We start from the raw sequence: 16,066 nt of genomic DNA, 5'->3' as shown, positions 1-16,066 counted from the left end.
ACGGGCTACGCGATATAACGTCTCGACTGCAACAACCGATCTCGTTTGAAAAAGAGAAAAGGAAAAAAAAAAAAAAACAAAATGACAAAACCGATTTATACAAAAATGATACTCATGAAAACCACTGATACAGAGGATATTCACAGTATACCAAACAGGTTTCCATCGTTACATAAGCGAATGTACACCAAGTGACTATATCATTCTTATCATTACCCTTACATTCGACATTTCTGCTGGATTCGTTGCGGATCTCTCTCGATGATATCCAGAAATAAGAACATATATGAGGTTAGTTATCTTTTCGAGAAGATTCTATTAGTCGGATAAAATCGATTTCGAACGTTGAAAATTTATTATTCGAGTTTAATTCTATAAAGGTAGAAACAAAAATCGGTTAGTCGTCACCTAAATATTCGCACAACTATCCGGATGTTTGAAAATTCATGCGCGCAACACGATCCTCGGTTCTTGCTCCAACGTAATGCATTTTAAAAGTAGAAAGTCCTGCATAGGTGGCGTTGCTTGCAGAATTGGCGCGGTATTGTCTACGAACACTCCAGCTCTCTCTTTCGCGATCTCTCCTCTCCTTTCCTCTCTTCCATCCTCTTTCTTTATCTCCTCTCTATCGTTCTATCTTTCTCCGCCTCGATTTTCTTCCTTCGTTTCTCACATTTATATTTTTCTTTCTCTTTATCACACACACACGCGCGCGTCCCTCTCACGGATGAGGTTCAACGAACGAGAGAGCGTGGCGCTTGCGCGGGGCTGCACGACTGCCGTAATTGTCGCTACGCTGCGAAAGTAGAAGGCGTACAGCGACAACCCTGTGCTCGTCTCCTTTCAGTCTTTCTCTCTGTTTTTTTCCCTCCCCCGTTTTCCTTTTTTTTTTCTCTCCACTCCTTCTTCTTCGCCTTTTTTTCTGTCTTCTTCTTTTTTCACAAGAAAGTAATGGTACATTCATGCAGCGACAAAATATCAAAAAAACGGAGTCGAGCGAAAAAAAACTCTCACCCCTACGCGACCGACACTCACGTTATAGTATCTTCTTTCTCTCAATGTCTTTCGCACGAATTTTTCGCCTCTGCATTAACCTACAGAAGGAACACGGAGACTCGATCCTGTTACCATGGCTTCAACATTCGTCGCTTTGCAAATGTTCGTGTTGAATGTGAACGTTAAAATTTGAAAGAAAGAAAAAAAAACTATCTTCGATAATTTTTGCGTTAAAAAAATATGAGAAAAACGGAAAGATTTAAAATTTGAAAATTTTAATTTTATATGATTTTTATCTTCTTTCTCGTCCATAGAACGACGCACAACCATCATTGATTTTGGAAGAGATAGGATGGAAATGAATCTCGCTTTCTCCCCCTCTTCTCTCTCTCTCTCTCTCTCTCTCTCTCTCTCTCTCTCTCTCTCTCTCTCGTCCTTTCTCTTAAATATTGAAAGAAATGCGACATGATTTCAGTGAAAAGATTACTGAAACAGATGATCCCCTTTAATTATCCAAGATCACGAATAATTCCATTCCAAAAAGATGGAACGCGATCCACTGTGTTTTCAATTACATTGTTCATTGAAATTTTACGCCATATCATTGTACGTTTCAACGTATCACGTTAAACGAATAAACGATTTGTTACGTAAGCATATAATTGAGCAGCATCGAAGTTGGCCCGTGTTCGATTTCTTTTTCCAACCTCGATTGTCGATTGAATATCAAGGTCGCGTTCTTGAGCCACATCGCGAAATTTTGCACGTCTCCTGGACGATGTTTACTCAACCCCGTACACACGAGAGTATACATACGTCACGACTTGTAAGCCTACACGCGACGAACAGGTGCATGGAAAATCACGTAAAAGAGTTACAACAAGGAATAAGCACCGCTTTCCTAATCGAGCACCGAATTCATATTACGTTTATTCCCGTTTCTTCGTTGCAATTTCCTCTAATGATTAAATAATTCATCCGGTACCGTTAACTTTATGCATGAAGGTTACAAATTCAGAGAGACTTTGTATTAGATGAAACGTTCGTGATAAAGAACGAACACCTTTTTAATCTATCGCCGTAGATTAAATCTACGTTTAACTTTTGAACGTATTCAATGTTTCGAACACAAATATTTATCGCTACTTTTACGATACGATATTTCATATTTCATTTTGGATTAATAAGTAAAGTATACAATATAGAATAAAGATATAAAATAATAACTAAATGTTACTCAGATTCGTTTCTTTTTCTAAGCATCTAGAAACGCGATCCTTTGTAAATTTTAAGTAAAACATCGAGCTTCTTTGAAGCCCGAAGTCGTCGAGAGTTCGATTAACTCTTTCTCCTTATTCGAAGCGAGCACGTAGAAAATTGCCTAACATCGCTGCCCTTGTTCCCGTATTCTGGCGGGCCGCGAGTGCAGATTTTCAGAAGCGAGGACATTCAAAAGGGACAGTTTGATCGGGCCTTGATACGAATTTTCATCAAAAAGAACCGAAAACGCGGCTTGGCCCCGGGTTTCGTCGGCTTTTCTAAACTCTCCACCGCGAAGGGGAAGGACCGAGCGGGGCCATCGGTGGAACAGAGACGGAACATATTAAAACGTCGCGAGAACGAGCGAGACACGAGATCAAAGCAGTTTTACAACACCGGCAGACGCTGCGATATTGCTCCGTCGTGCTTTCTGCTTTCTGGGAAAGGTCCGAGGTGCTCTCTCTCTCTCTCTCTATCGTCCGCTCGCTCTCCCTCCCCCACTCTCTCATTTTCTCTTTCCTCTACCTTCCTCCACCTCCGCCCCCTCTCTATCGGCTCCGCTGTCGGTTTTTCACCTATACGGGCGCACAACTTTGAACACGGCCAACACGAACACGCTGCCTTTCTACCAGTGAAACACCAATACATTCTCATAACCAATCTCCATCTCTCTCGCTCCTCCTCTCTCCTCCCCATTCTCATCAGTAGTATTTCTCCCTCTCCCTCTCTCTTCCCCCGGTCAACTAATACTCGCATCCTCTTCCCTCACGAGCCTCTCACACAAATTCCATGCTTCCATATCCGTGTCTCGCTCGATCTCTCGGTTACTCCCACCCAATCCTGTCTCCCTCGCATCCACACTCTAGATGCTATTGCTTTTTCTCTCCCACTCCGTCCTCGTCCTCTCTCCCTCTCTCTCTCTCTCACTCCAGTCGCATCTCCTGCTCTATCTTCATTTCTACCCAGCCTCTCTGGCACCGCTTTCTCATATCCTCTCTGCGCGCGCCACTATGGCGCATCACTATAGGAGGACGGCATAGTGCGGGCTCCAACTATAGCGAGTGCAACTAATACACGCGGTGGGTACGGTAGTAGGGCGCAACGCGGCAACAGAAGACAAGGCCGAACGAACGAGGATACGAAAACAATTTCGCACGACCAACGCCGATCATCTCTCTTCGTTTCGCATTATATGATAACTCGACAGAGTAAATATCATCATGGCCATTCGGTTCAATCAAATAAACGGAGAGGGGCTGACGCTTATACGGCCGTATAAATTGGGCTCGGGTACTTTTCAGGAATCGAAAACGCGAACGACTCATCATTCCCTTCGTCGAAGGATGATTATGTATCGCGTCGCACTACTGAACCGCAACGCTCGCTGAAAACGTACCGAACCGCTCGAGTACCAGTTGCTAATTCGTTTTGCTCGTGTGGCCCCTTCTTGCGAAACACGGAATCGCAAATCGTGCCTATGCACAAACACACGCGGATACAGGTATACTTTCGCATATTTGAGAAACATGCGTACCAAACTCGTGTATGCTTTCTCCTTGCACGAGTATAAACCGGGTGTTCACGGAAATATATATATATATATATATATATATATATCCATTGTACCCATCGTAGATGTATGCGAGAGGAGGGAGGAGAGGAGAGGGAGGTGTCCACACCACGATGCACGGAGCGTATCCGTGATACAAGCACACGATACGTGTGTGTGTGTGCGCGCGCGCGCGCGTCTTCAACACACCGTGAACGCACGATGGTATAGGTCGCTTTGGCATAATAAGAGCGAGGGAGCGGAATATAATGCAGCCTCCTGCGCTCAGTGGCCTCCCTGGAAGCTGTGGAATGTACCACCCATTCTGTGCCCTCCCATTCTATACAACCGGGAGAAGACTCGCACGGCGTTCGTCGTTGTAAACACTTCTCCCGACTATTAATACTAAAAAAAAAAAAAAAATCTCAGAATCGATGCGGGACGATCATTCATAGATCGGCCTGTGAAATTAACCGGATTTTTATAGGTCGTTACGGGAGAGCGGAAAGAAAGGAATCGGGGACCCTAATAAAATTATTTTTAATCCGCTATTTTTATTGGCTCGCGCGGTTCGTTCCCCCCTCATTCTTTTTAATTATAGCAGCATATTTTCTTTCTTTCTTTCTTTTTCTTTATCTCGACACGTAAATTCGTGGATTAAAATAATATCGATCGAGGAAAATTAATCGTATCGATCGGGATTGCATCGATCAATCGGGATTACGTATCGACACCTCGTCTGAAGCCAATTCCCTCGATTACTCGAACGAATTATTCGCCAACGGTGTCGAGAATTTCACCGCGAGTTACACGATCGGCCATTCATTACGCGTCTTGTTTAATAATCCACTGGTAGTGGAACTCTGATTCGTCGCACATGGTAACACGCTCCGCTCTTGTGCGGACGCGTGGCCGTGCAGTGTGTAAACCGTGGCGTATCGGCCATTGTTGCATGCCCGGGGAATCTATACTTTTACGACTTGGATTGATTCGCGTCTTCAACCACGCACACCTTTTTCACACAGATGTAACGCTTTAAATGATAATTCGAATACCCTGCTCGAACGCGGAAAGAATCGATTGCGAGGGAAATAAAATTTCCGAATAGAATTTACATGGTTAAGCGTTACGCGCGAGACAAAGAACACGGTGAAAGCGCGATCCTCAGCGTGAAAACTTTCTTGTTACAATTTTCATCGGCAAAGCGTATCGATCGGCGCCGTGCCTAAGGAACGGTAATGCATTCGCGCTATACAGAATATACATAGAACGAGAAATATGACAAAAGAGGTGGTCGCACACGATGCTCGTTGAAGTCGTCGTTCACTCAATGCGCTCTCGACGCGTAACATTCTTAACAAAAAAAAAAAAAAAAAATAAAAAAATAAAAAAAAAAAAAAAAAAAAGAAAAAAAAAGAAAAAAAAAAAAAATTCAACACAACCGAAAGCATTCATCGTCTCATTCGTTCCTAATAATCAAAGAAATGTCTCGAATAATCATTACATCGCCACCACCGCGTACATCCCTCCGCCGTCCAAAAGTATATTCCTGTTTCGTTAGAGAGAAACGAGAAGGAGGAGGAAGGAGAGGAGAAAGAGAGGCGAAAAGGGGGAGAAAAAAATCTGACAAGAAGCAACACGACCACGAGGATGCTAAAGGACAAGGGTGGAAAAAGAGAGGGCGGATGGTGGAGGCGGAGAGATGAACGTACCTATGGATATTTCGCGAGGGTGCGAAGGAGATGGAGGGTGAGCTGCGGGGGTGTATATTGGGGCTTGTAAATGGGGGTGGAGGGGTTCCACCTCCGGCCGAATCGATCCCACCGCAGTGTAGCACTATAGCAGTCCACGTGCATACATACCATGGACTCTCTCTCTCTCTCTCTCTCTCTTCCCCTCCCTCAACCCCGTTCGCTCCTCCACCCTCGTATTTTCTCTCGTACACTCTCCACGCTCATGGCACTACACCGTAACAAACCGACGCAGCTGCGCCAGAAAGTTGGAAGCGAATGGAACCAGAAATTCTGGATATGCTGAATGAAATTTTTTTTTTTTTAATGATCGTGATCGTAATGCGTGGACACTGTTCAACGAACGGTGATGGTGAACTTTTACCGGTTCCGGTGGCGGCTGCTCACGTCCGCGATGTGGGGCACACGCGCGCGTTCCGGGACGTGCGCCGCGGATGAAACATGGCCCCGTGACGTTGATGGATTCGCGAACGAGCATCAAAGGATAGTAAATCTCCAACGCTCGCTACCAGCAAAGGATTATCCCTGTACGGGACGAAACTATCGCGAAATCTTATTGAAAGATTTCTTTCTTCGTAATTTTTCTTCGCAACAGTGTACAATGATTTATCGAGATGTCTAGATCGAGATTACTAGATTCTTTGACTCGTGATCCCGATAAGGGTGATATGAGATTACACGTAAAATATATATTCATCGTATTAATGGACGCGCATTCGTTTGGTGGTAGATAACCAACCCACCAACTCGTGATGCTGCTTCCACGAAGCAAGCGTCTGTGTCATCGCCGGTCGACCATATCTCAGTTAGCAGTGAGTCATGAAAATATAAAAAGTGTACGATTATAATTACGAGATTATATTCTACTCAAATAGAACGCTATCGTTCCCTTCGATGATAAACACGCGAATCCGAGCGCACATTTATCAAAGCAACCAGCACTGGATTACGTTTTATTCAAAAGCAAATATCTAAAGGAGTTCGAACTGTTTCCATTAATTTTTCATTTTTATTTTTCCATAACTGGAACGATTATCTAAAGCGAATAGCAAGAAAGAAGGTTAAAGGGTATTATTATAAATCGATACACGCCACGACGATTTATCCTCGTGCGCTGATTGGGCATCCTGTACGAGGATTACTGACGCGTTCATTCAATTCGTAGTACGTACTACCGGCGTTAACCCGATGGCTGCAGTCACACAAAATGTGCGTGCGTGCGTGTGTGTGTGTATCGATACTGCAAATCGAACGCATAGGTGGAGGGGGGATGGAGAAAATGGAGGAGAGGAGGTGTGGGAAGATAACGGGCGTAGAGTATTATTACGTGTGTCGTGGTACACAATCGGCGTATACACATTCCGCTATGTAGAGCACAAGCTGTTGTAGCCCACAATTTGTCAGAGGTACAAAGTCGTGAAAATTTGAAAGGACGAATAAAAAGGAATGACTGGAAAAATCTCCACCGTCAGAATTTTCGTTCCACGGAAGGATGACTGTCCTTTTTTTTTTCCTTTTCCAGTTAAAATTCAAAAATTACGAGAGATAAAAATTGTCCGATCCCTTGGGATAGGAATTAATCGATACGTAGATTAAAATTTTGATCGAGAATAGAAGAAAGTGATCCGATTGAATCACACTGTGACTAGAAGCATCAAAGATGACGTGATTTTCCTTCTACGAAAAGTATATAGTTTAAAAAAAAATCGTGACTTTCTTTAGGACAACCTTCGAAATCTGCGCCCTTCGAAATATTCGAATAAAGTAGCAGCAGGAATAAGAATCTTTCCGCTTGAGAAGATGAAGTTTTTAAGGAGAAAACTGTTCACGCAACACGTTTTGATAATGCACCGGTAAAGAAGTAAATCGGCGTTTATGAACACTTAATGCACCGTACGATAAGGTGCATTACCTAAAGTCTCGTATAAGTAACGAGTTAATGGCCAGTTATGAGTCAAGTTCATGCACAAGTGTTTCCTAATTATATTCTCACGCCCATATTTTCCCTGTAAAACCTAGCTTCCGTAAGGATTATATGGAACGTTTACACCGGCGTAAATACGAGACTCACACTGTGTTACCACACTGGTATACCGGTCATACACGTCGCTCATTCTACCCGGTTCAATAGACGAGACTATAGGTTTCTCGCACCACCGCATGCACACGCACGTACTTACGTACACGCATACCGACGTGCATGTTCACATGTTTCAGAGCGCATTACGGTTTATATAAGATCCACGATTCGCGGTTTAACTGCGATGTAATTTACGAATTCCGATATATTTTACTCGACGATGTCATCCTCGAGCGAGTAAACGTCAATATCAATTATAGTCGTTTATAGTGTTTATTCTCATATCGAGTAGCTAAGATTTCTCGAAGCACGATTAAGTGTTATTAAAATTTTACAATAACGAGGATCATCAATTTGGAAGGAGAAAATTTATTTTATAAAATGCAATTTATGGAATGAAGATCAATTCATAACTCGCTCGAATCCTTAATCCTTTTCAATAGCATCGGCACAAAACATTTCCAATCCACCTAACATCCCTAAATTCCGATACCAAAAACAATAACCCGTCGAAAGACCTTTAGCGGTCGAGAGAAAAAAAGAGGCCAAACCGAAAACCGCTGAACCGTGTATCAGAGACAGATATTGCAAGGTGATCGAATCATCCGTCGACCGATGCATCCTGTGCATTGCCACGTACGTGTGGGCGGTAGACACGTGCATGCACGCGCGTGCATCGTCGATCAGCGTGGGCAATGCAAAATGCTCGACAGACCGAAGTCAGAGAAAGAGTCGCCTGGAATGACCGGAAGACATAGACACGAAGAGGAAGAAAAAAAAAAAAAAAAAACCTTTCATGTATTCTTTATCCGTAACCTGTCCACGGAGAAGGAGAGACTAGCCTACCTGTTACGATCGATTGTTTTGTCGCACTTGTCGGCGGTTCCAACGCGTAACCATCGCAACATCTTTCTCTAATTATTGTGTAATTAGTACTCATTTTGTTGGGCACAAAGAGAAGTTTTATCATTTCTAAAGAAGACTACGTCGCGCTATGTTTAAAGACCACCTACTACGCGCGTTTGTGTTAGAGTGCTAAGTGCCATGATGTTAGTGCTTATTTCGCGAAATGAGTCGTGAAAAAAACTCGTGTCATTATTTTCCTCTGAGACTCGAGTCGTTTGAACGTAGTATGAACGAAGAGTGAAGTTATTTTTTCTTTTCTTTTTTTTTTTTTTTTACGAAAAGTAAGGTAAATAGAATATTTCAAGGACATTTCAAAGGTGTTTGAGGGACGTTCTAAAGTTATATTTGTTTAACACGTTCTAAGATTAAAATGCAGCAAAGCGGAATATTTCAAGGATATTACAAGAAAGCGTTTCAGGATAACATTCATCTGATCTCTTTACGAAAAATATTTCAATGAGAAACGAAATGGTATTCAAAATATCTAAAGCAAAAAAGTGGTATTCTTTTCACGAGGAAAAATTAAAAAATAAAAACATTGAAAATATATCGAATTGTAATTAATATCGTGCATAATCGAAGAATTTTCTTATAATTCTCTCGCTTAATTCCTTTCTCTGTTAGCCAGACCAAAATAATTCAAACTAAACAAGAGGAAGCAACGTCCTCTCGACGAAGAAAGCCAATGCATGAAATGAAGTCCTGGTTAACGGGAACATGAGCTCAATCTTTCCATATATGTTTCTTATTTTATTCTTTTCTTTCTAAAACGTAATCTTCTTTTCCTTTATCTTTCATAATTCACTCTTATCTCTGTAATGCCCTTCTAGATATCCAATGATCAGTATTTAATTATCAGTATAGAAAAATCAGAAATAATTTGTTTCAAAATTATAAACTCTTCATTCCGTTAACAAAAGTGGAAGACGGCGAATAACACGATATTAGAAGTGTTATTTCCTCCTGTGAAAATATTATATATTCTTTCAATAGAGAACACGCGTGGCATCGTCGTATTTCTCGTACACAGAAATAACTATCTTCCATATCCACTTGTTCGTCACCGCTTTACCCGCGTCGATCGTCCCTCGAGGGTCTTCTTCAGGGTTGAAGCCGCTCGCAAGATTTCCGATATCTGCCAGGCTTACATAAAATCGAACAAAACAGCTATGGAAAGGGGTAAAGACGTCGAGCTTCTGTTATTCGATAAAAAGTTCGTGTTCGTTTTACGACACGCGACTGTCTTCTTTCTTAATTAAATTATCCCTCGAATTGGTCCATTACGATTAAATCCTTTCAATTTTATTCCACATATTGAACAGTAAATGAGGATTAATTCGTTATTTAATTTTATCTTCGTTACATGATTATTTCAATATATTTCTTTTTAATTCTTTACTCGGATAAAGACACATCATAAAATAGGAAATAAGGAAATATCCTAAAATATTCTAATTCTCGAAGCATGGTTTGTTATTATTTTGTCAAAGATTAATTTCCAGAAAATTATAATTTTCAATACCTGAAAACTATGTTTAAGGTAAGGAGATATATTGATCGATATAGGAGAAGTTCGTTAAATCCACCCTTTGATTTATATCGGTACTTAGGAGAACATTTTCGACCGTTGGCCAACGCCTAACGAAAGTTGTTCCAACATTGTCTATACAGATTTAGAGACGAACGAAAATTTCGATTGGTGCGATTCGATAAGTCGATAAGTATCAAGTACGGAACATCGATCGTTAGGTAAATTACTCGCCTGTGAGTTTGGTAATATTAATTGAATTAATACCCGTGATTTGATTAATACAAGTATTCGATTATTTTGTTCCATTCTGTTAGCTAAAAATAAATTTTTGCGTGAAATTATTATTGCGTGGAATTATTGGATATACGTGTATTATATTTACTTACATTTGACTATAATTGATTCGCCACTTGTTCACTAATTCCGTGCCAAAAAAAAGATCTTCATTAAAAATTGGCTTGATGAACAGATTAAATTATTCGGTATATAAAAAAAACAAAAAAACAAAACTTAACATGGACGATCGAGATCACAAAACACTATGAGTTCCGAACGTATGATTCGAACTAATATTTATACCGACTTATTTTAAACTTTCGTATTCACCCAATTTGCATTGCCAATCTTTCACAATCGACCTAAGATATCACACTGTCTTAATGTACACTGTTTTAAATACATCGGTTGTACTCAAAGATATTGGTTTATTGACATGGATTCACATTCAAAGCTAAATGAATCTTTTCAGAAGAAAATACGAGGAAGAATTCAAGAATTCGAAGAAAATTCAGCTAAAAGTTATAGGAATGACCAAATTGTATAGGTTATGAAAAGTATGTATCACATCATGACTCGAAGATAAAAGGCAAAAATACTTAAAAGATTAGACACGTTAAAAGGAGTTATAGAACACCAGAATACATCTCGAATAAAATATCACCAATAACTTTTTTCGATCCCATCTCGTTTCAAAAACATCCTATATAGATTCCCCTGTCCCAGTTTTCAGAATCTGGCTGGTGTATCCCGAAACTATTTTCCAGGCAAAAACGATGCCTCTGAAACGCATTCACGATCGATCGACCCACGTTTCATCGGGCGATCGCAAGATGGGCGTAGAACCATCTCTTCATGGACCAGAATAGCTTTGGGTTTGACGTCACGTAGACGTAGTAGGACGAACGACACAGAGAACCGGATGACGAACAGTGAAAATATCGCGATCGCATTGCACACGTTGCGTCCACATGCATATCGATGCGCGCGCATTATATCCACACGCGCACACTGTGTGCACATGCATATCGATGCGCGCGCATCACACTTACACTTCCATACGCGTGGCTGCGCCTCGTTAGTATCGCGAGGCGCGCGCAGCACGCTCGTAACGTTTTCACGGGGGATGACGTCATTCTCGTGGGCACGCGCCGTGATGCGCTTACGCGGGGCAAAAACCCCGCGGATACGCCGCCAAAACAAACCAGAAGAACGCTTCGCGGTTTCCCGGCCTCCCATTGTTTGCCCGTGTTGCTTAATATACTTTATGTTTTATGCAGGACGCGAATCGAGCATTAACCGAGAGCTACAGGTTTCGACGACTTCGTTTTGGTGGACGGACTATCGGAAGATCGAAGATGGAGGATTGATTGATTTATTTGGCACATACGTCAGAAATTTCGTCTCCCTCGAGACAGATGCACGTATGTATAATTGGATAACTTATGGAAGTTTATATTTAAACGTGAAATAAGATAGTTATTGAGATCGAGATTTTCAAAATGACGTTACGAATTTGAGAAAAGGTTAAGAATGGTTGCTAAAGGATATTACGATAAGACGATTCAAAGTTTACGAGAACAGACGCAATTTAACATATCTGAAAATAGAATGTACACGGTCACGGGGAATATATTCTATTCTATTCTAAGTGAAAGAAATTGAAAAAAATAATTTTGAAACGAGGTTAGTTATAACGGATTGAAATTAAAAATTAATAATCAATTGAGTAGAATGAAAATAGATTTCCCCTTCTTTTTTCTTTCGTCTTATATCTGTGTCATTATCAGCATTGTTCAAATCGATTGTAGAAGTACAGCACATTTCAAGTATATTTCTCTTGGAAAAGTTTCGTAGAAATAATCGCGGCAGATTCGAATTTACTGCAGATAGAGTTGGAAAAGTAATTTCTGCGCAATAAAACGCTGCAAGTGAATCTCGGTCGCAACTTTTCCGCCATCACGAAAAAAGATCGCCACCTTAGCTACATCGTTGGATCCTATCGTTCATATACGATAAAACGAGAAATCTAATTAAATTTCGTTGTGATCCCGTGCACTGGTCATTCCTCGAATTATGAATTATGATTTAGCCGAGATGGAAGCGAAGGAAAAAAGCGAACAATCAGAAGAAAAATGCGATCAAACCACTTCGAAGATCAAAGGAGAAAACGGATCTGACCCACTTCTCGCGATTGCGGCTACCTCTACGTATATGAAGGAAATAATTCGTCCTTCTGCCGTCTCCTGTTAACTCAAATCCATCGACTTTCCCATATCCCTTCTTTTCTTGCCCCCTTAAGAACACCTTCTTGTGCGTGCCACATGTTGCAAGGATAAAAACGTAGAATCGAGTGCGCGAATTCCTGCGAAAACGATCATAGAGGATGTTCGATTAATGATCTTCAATTACAGGAATTTAGAACGGAAAAAAAAAACCTGGAAATATTAAATCAGAATTCTGATTACTTTTTTATGCCTCATCTATGCCATGAACAACTCGAATCATTTTATTTTGCAGGTCCTCCGCAACCGCTTCAATTATCCTATCTTATAATTTCTAAATCATTGGTCACACGATTCCAACACGTTTAAAACTTGAATCCATTTGTCAATCTGAAAATGGCAAAAGATTAGAATTCGAAACTCTAAGGAATAAAAACCAGCGTAAATTTCATTTAAAGAGCAAAGCGATCCAGTAAATCCAATTAAATCCATCCTCGATCTCTCGATTACGCGTATCGTACGAAGAGAATCGAATTATCAGTAGTCATACGATGGACGATGGTTTTTTTGTCGAACGTGAAAGTATCCTAGGCGACCGGTAAGGCAGAATGCAAGTGGAACGAACGCACGAGCGCCTGTTGCAAAATCATCCTGAGATTGCTCGGCCCGAGCTGGCTGGCCGAGCATTGCGAGAGTTTCACAACGGCCATTGTTAGATAGAACGATGTCGAAACCGCATCAATTTTAGAGGAAACGGGGACGAAACGGGAGACAGTTGTGGAGTGGCCCCCACCTGCCACTCGACCTTCCAAATCTTCTCGATCAAATTTTCGGAAGAAACGATACTTTTCCATTATCCTGAAATTTTTCACCGAGAATACTCAATTAATAGGCCGCTCGTCCTTAAAGTCCTCGAAAAATTTTTCGTATTTGACAAATATGTTGTCTTGCGTGTTCAAAGCGATATTGATAACGTAATGGTTGTATTTAAAGAATGAAAATTACAATCTACGGAAGACCTCGTATCTACTGAATGCGATAAGTAGAAATGATGAGTAATTAGAGTTTGAAGAAAATATCGAATCTAGAGTTGGTCTCGAGGATGTGAGATAGATAAGAATCGGAACACATGATAATCTTACGTGATCAATATTACGTTCAACTGAGAGAAAAAGAACTTCCTGTTTTTTTTTATTCGTTTAATGTTTCACTCTGGATTTATCGATCCCCTAGATATTCTATATATAAAAAAATTAATATTTTTAGCAAGCTCGTAAGAATAACAAGTTCTGCATAAGATGATGATAAAAACATGCTGGTGTTTGCTTCGAATAAAATCTGTACCCCAGATTTATCGTTATCTTATCGTTAGAATTAAATACCAAACGCCCGACCTACACAAGCATCTGTGAATTATCGGATGAATTCACTCGAAGATAAAGATAATCAAATTATATATCCAAAATATATCTTTGTCTCTTCGTTTCCAGGGTTAGAAAAAAAAAAAAAAGGAAAGGAAGACTTAAAATTTGGAAAAAGATCTACTTACAATTAATCACCTCGCAACTAAGGGCCATAGCAGTCCTCTCTCTCCACCGAATTGCTTGTAATAATATTTAAGACGTCCTAAAACAATAAAATATAATAAGCGACAATTCGTTTCGTGGCGATCAAATTAATTACATCTCGTAATTTTTCGAAACGTTATATCCGTTCCTTACGTACTTATAGCATAACTTAAAGATGACAACAATTTCGCTTCGATTATCGATCACTGATGGAAATAAGAGCGATTGCACAAGTCTGAAAACGTTGCATTAAATTACAAGTAGAATCATCGAGCGTATAATCCGATGAAACGAAGCATAATTTAGCGAGTTGTAAAGCGGAAAGGGACACGAAATGCAAGGGACACCGTAGAAGGGTAGACGTAAAACAGAAGACAAGTCCACCCCCGGTTGGTAAGTGTCCCTCCAGCGTTAAATTCATTGCCTCTCATAACATTCGAATTCATGAAGTGAAACGCGATAACGGATTTCCATATAGACTGGCAACGCGTACGAGCATTGTATCCCCTCCGAAGGACGTCGACAAAGCGAAGGGTGGAAACTAGAAACGGATCTATATATACGTTCCATTGGAACGCTCGCCAATCGAAACTTCCATCCTCTAAGAACTCGCGAAAACTTCGGCTCACGATGCGTTTTACCAGTGTAAGAAGAACCAGACGACTTTGTACCGACATTTTTCATGCTATTTGTTCCCGGTATTTTGACTTTGTGTCGAGCACCTTTGATTCCCTTAGATTCGATCAATTTGAGAACGCGCAAAGTTATAAGTAAGATCGATCCTCTTTGTATACGAATATACATACATATTATTTATATCGTTTAACGTGAATTTGATATTATATAATGATATTTTCATAGTAATTCGAGTCACTTTTCATAACGAGTCACACACAACTTCAATCCAGTCATACGTTGCATTACGTAAACTTCGTCTCCACCCACTCCCGATGAAATCAAATCGGCTCTCCCACTTTACCAATCACGTCCTTCCTACTTCATTTTCCCATTGGAGAACCAACCAACTTGCCGTACATTACGAAATGTCATTTTACGAGAAATGTGGGAGTAATAGAATTTCGAACTCGAACTCGAATGAGAACAGCTTGCGAAAAATAGCCAAGTTGCAAACTGATGAATAAATATCTAAGTTAACACGACACGTAGATAAGTAACTGCAATAGCTAACTCGCTTCAAAATCTCGAATACACCGTATACGTTCTACTTTCACTTTCATTTCCAACTTTCCTCTCGAAACTCGATCGCATTCATTCAAATTTCCACCCCTCGAATCGAAGACGAATGTTTCAAAGTAAGCATACCTCGTTCGTTCCCTTGTTCAGCGTTTACACCAAAACACGGGGGCGGAAATGAATGATTTTTAGAGATGGGAGTGAGAAATGGCAAGATGGAATCGAGGGTTCGCTAGGCGTCCCGGTGTCGCGCATCAATAGCAGCGTGGTCGTCGCGACGACCCCCTCGAATCAACGCAGGTCTTTCGATTCCCCGTGTAACTGACCATTCCTAATTCCCAAGTTTTATCGTCGGATCGCGGTTAATCTTCAGCGCGCAGACTTCACTTTCCACGCGGCAAAAAAGGGCGCCACGGATAGTTCAATCCGATCGATTTGAAGAACGAACGATTAAACTCCACTTGTGGAATTCGCTAACGACCGTCGTTGACGCGTCGAGACGAGAGGTCGGATAATTCGAAAGTTTCGGATCTTCGATAAATTTCTAGCAACTTGGTCAATTAAATTGCAATGACGTTTTTGCCGGATGAGCAACTCCACTCAGCTCAGCTGTAAATGTTAAGATAGTCTTGATTTGATGATAAGTGTTAGGTAATGTAAACAAGATTGAATTATCCAACTTGAATTATTATTTAATTGAAACTTAAGTCGAGTTGAATATTTCGTTTTT

The 16,066-nt window shown here is 40.8% G+C and overlaps 1 protein-coding gene and 1 long non-coding RNA gene across 5 annotated transcripts in view; both read right to left on the bottom strand.

The window, feature by feature from the left end:
* The window catches only part of Axud1 (AXIN1 up-regulated 1), a 32,554-nt gene that overhangs the window by 9,368 nt on the left and 7,120 nt on the right, over window positions 1-16,066 (bottom strand). For 2 of the 4 annotated variants that reach the window (XM_031918853.2, XM_031918857.2), the window contains exon 2: window positions 14,124-14,200. The exons of the other annotated variants lie outside the window; for them this stretch is intronic. In XM_031918853.2, coding sequence (XP_031774713.2) covers window positions 14,124-14,151 — 28 coding nt within the window. In that variant the 5' untranslated portion in view covers window positions 14,152-14,200. The remainder of the gene's footprint in view (window positions 1-14,123; window positions 14,201-16,066) is intronic. 4 annotated transcript variants of the gene reach the window in all.
* Window positions 9,869-11,133, bottom strand: LOC147656377 (uncharacterized). The gene is made up of 2 exons (XR_015294598.1): window positions 10,460-11,133; window positions 9,869-10,387 (listed from the first exon to the last, which is right to left on the bottom strand). It is a non-coding gene; the product is annotated as an uncharacterized LOC147656377 (long non-coding RNA).

This window comes from Apis florea, unplaced genomic scaffold (assembly GCF_048593485.1).
Source record: "Apis florea isolate Af1SG1 unplaced genomic scaffold, ASM4859348v1 contig_3793_pilon, whole genome shotgun sequence".
NCBI lineage: Eukaryota > Metazoa > Arthropoda > Insecta > Hymenoptera > Apidae > Apis > Apis florea.
Note: the sequence above shows the minus strand (reverse complement) of the source record. Positions and strands in the feature narration are given on the sequence as shown.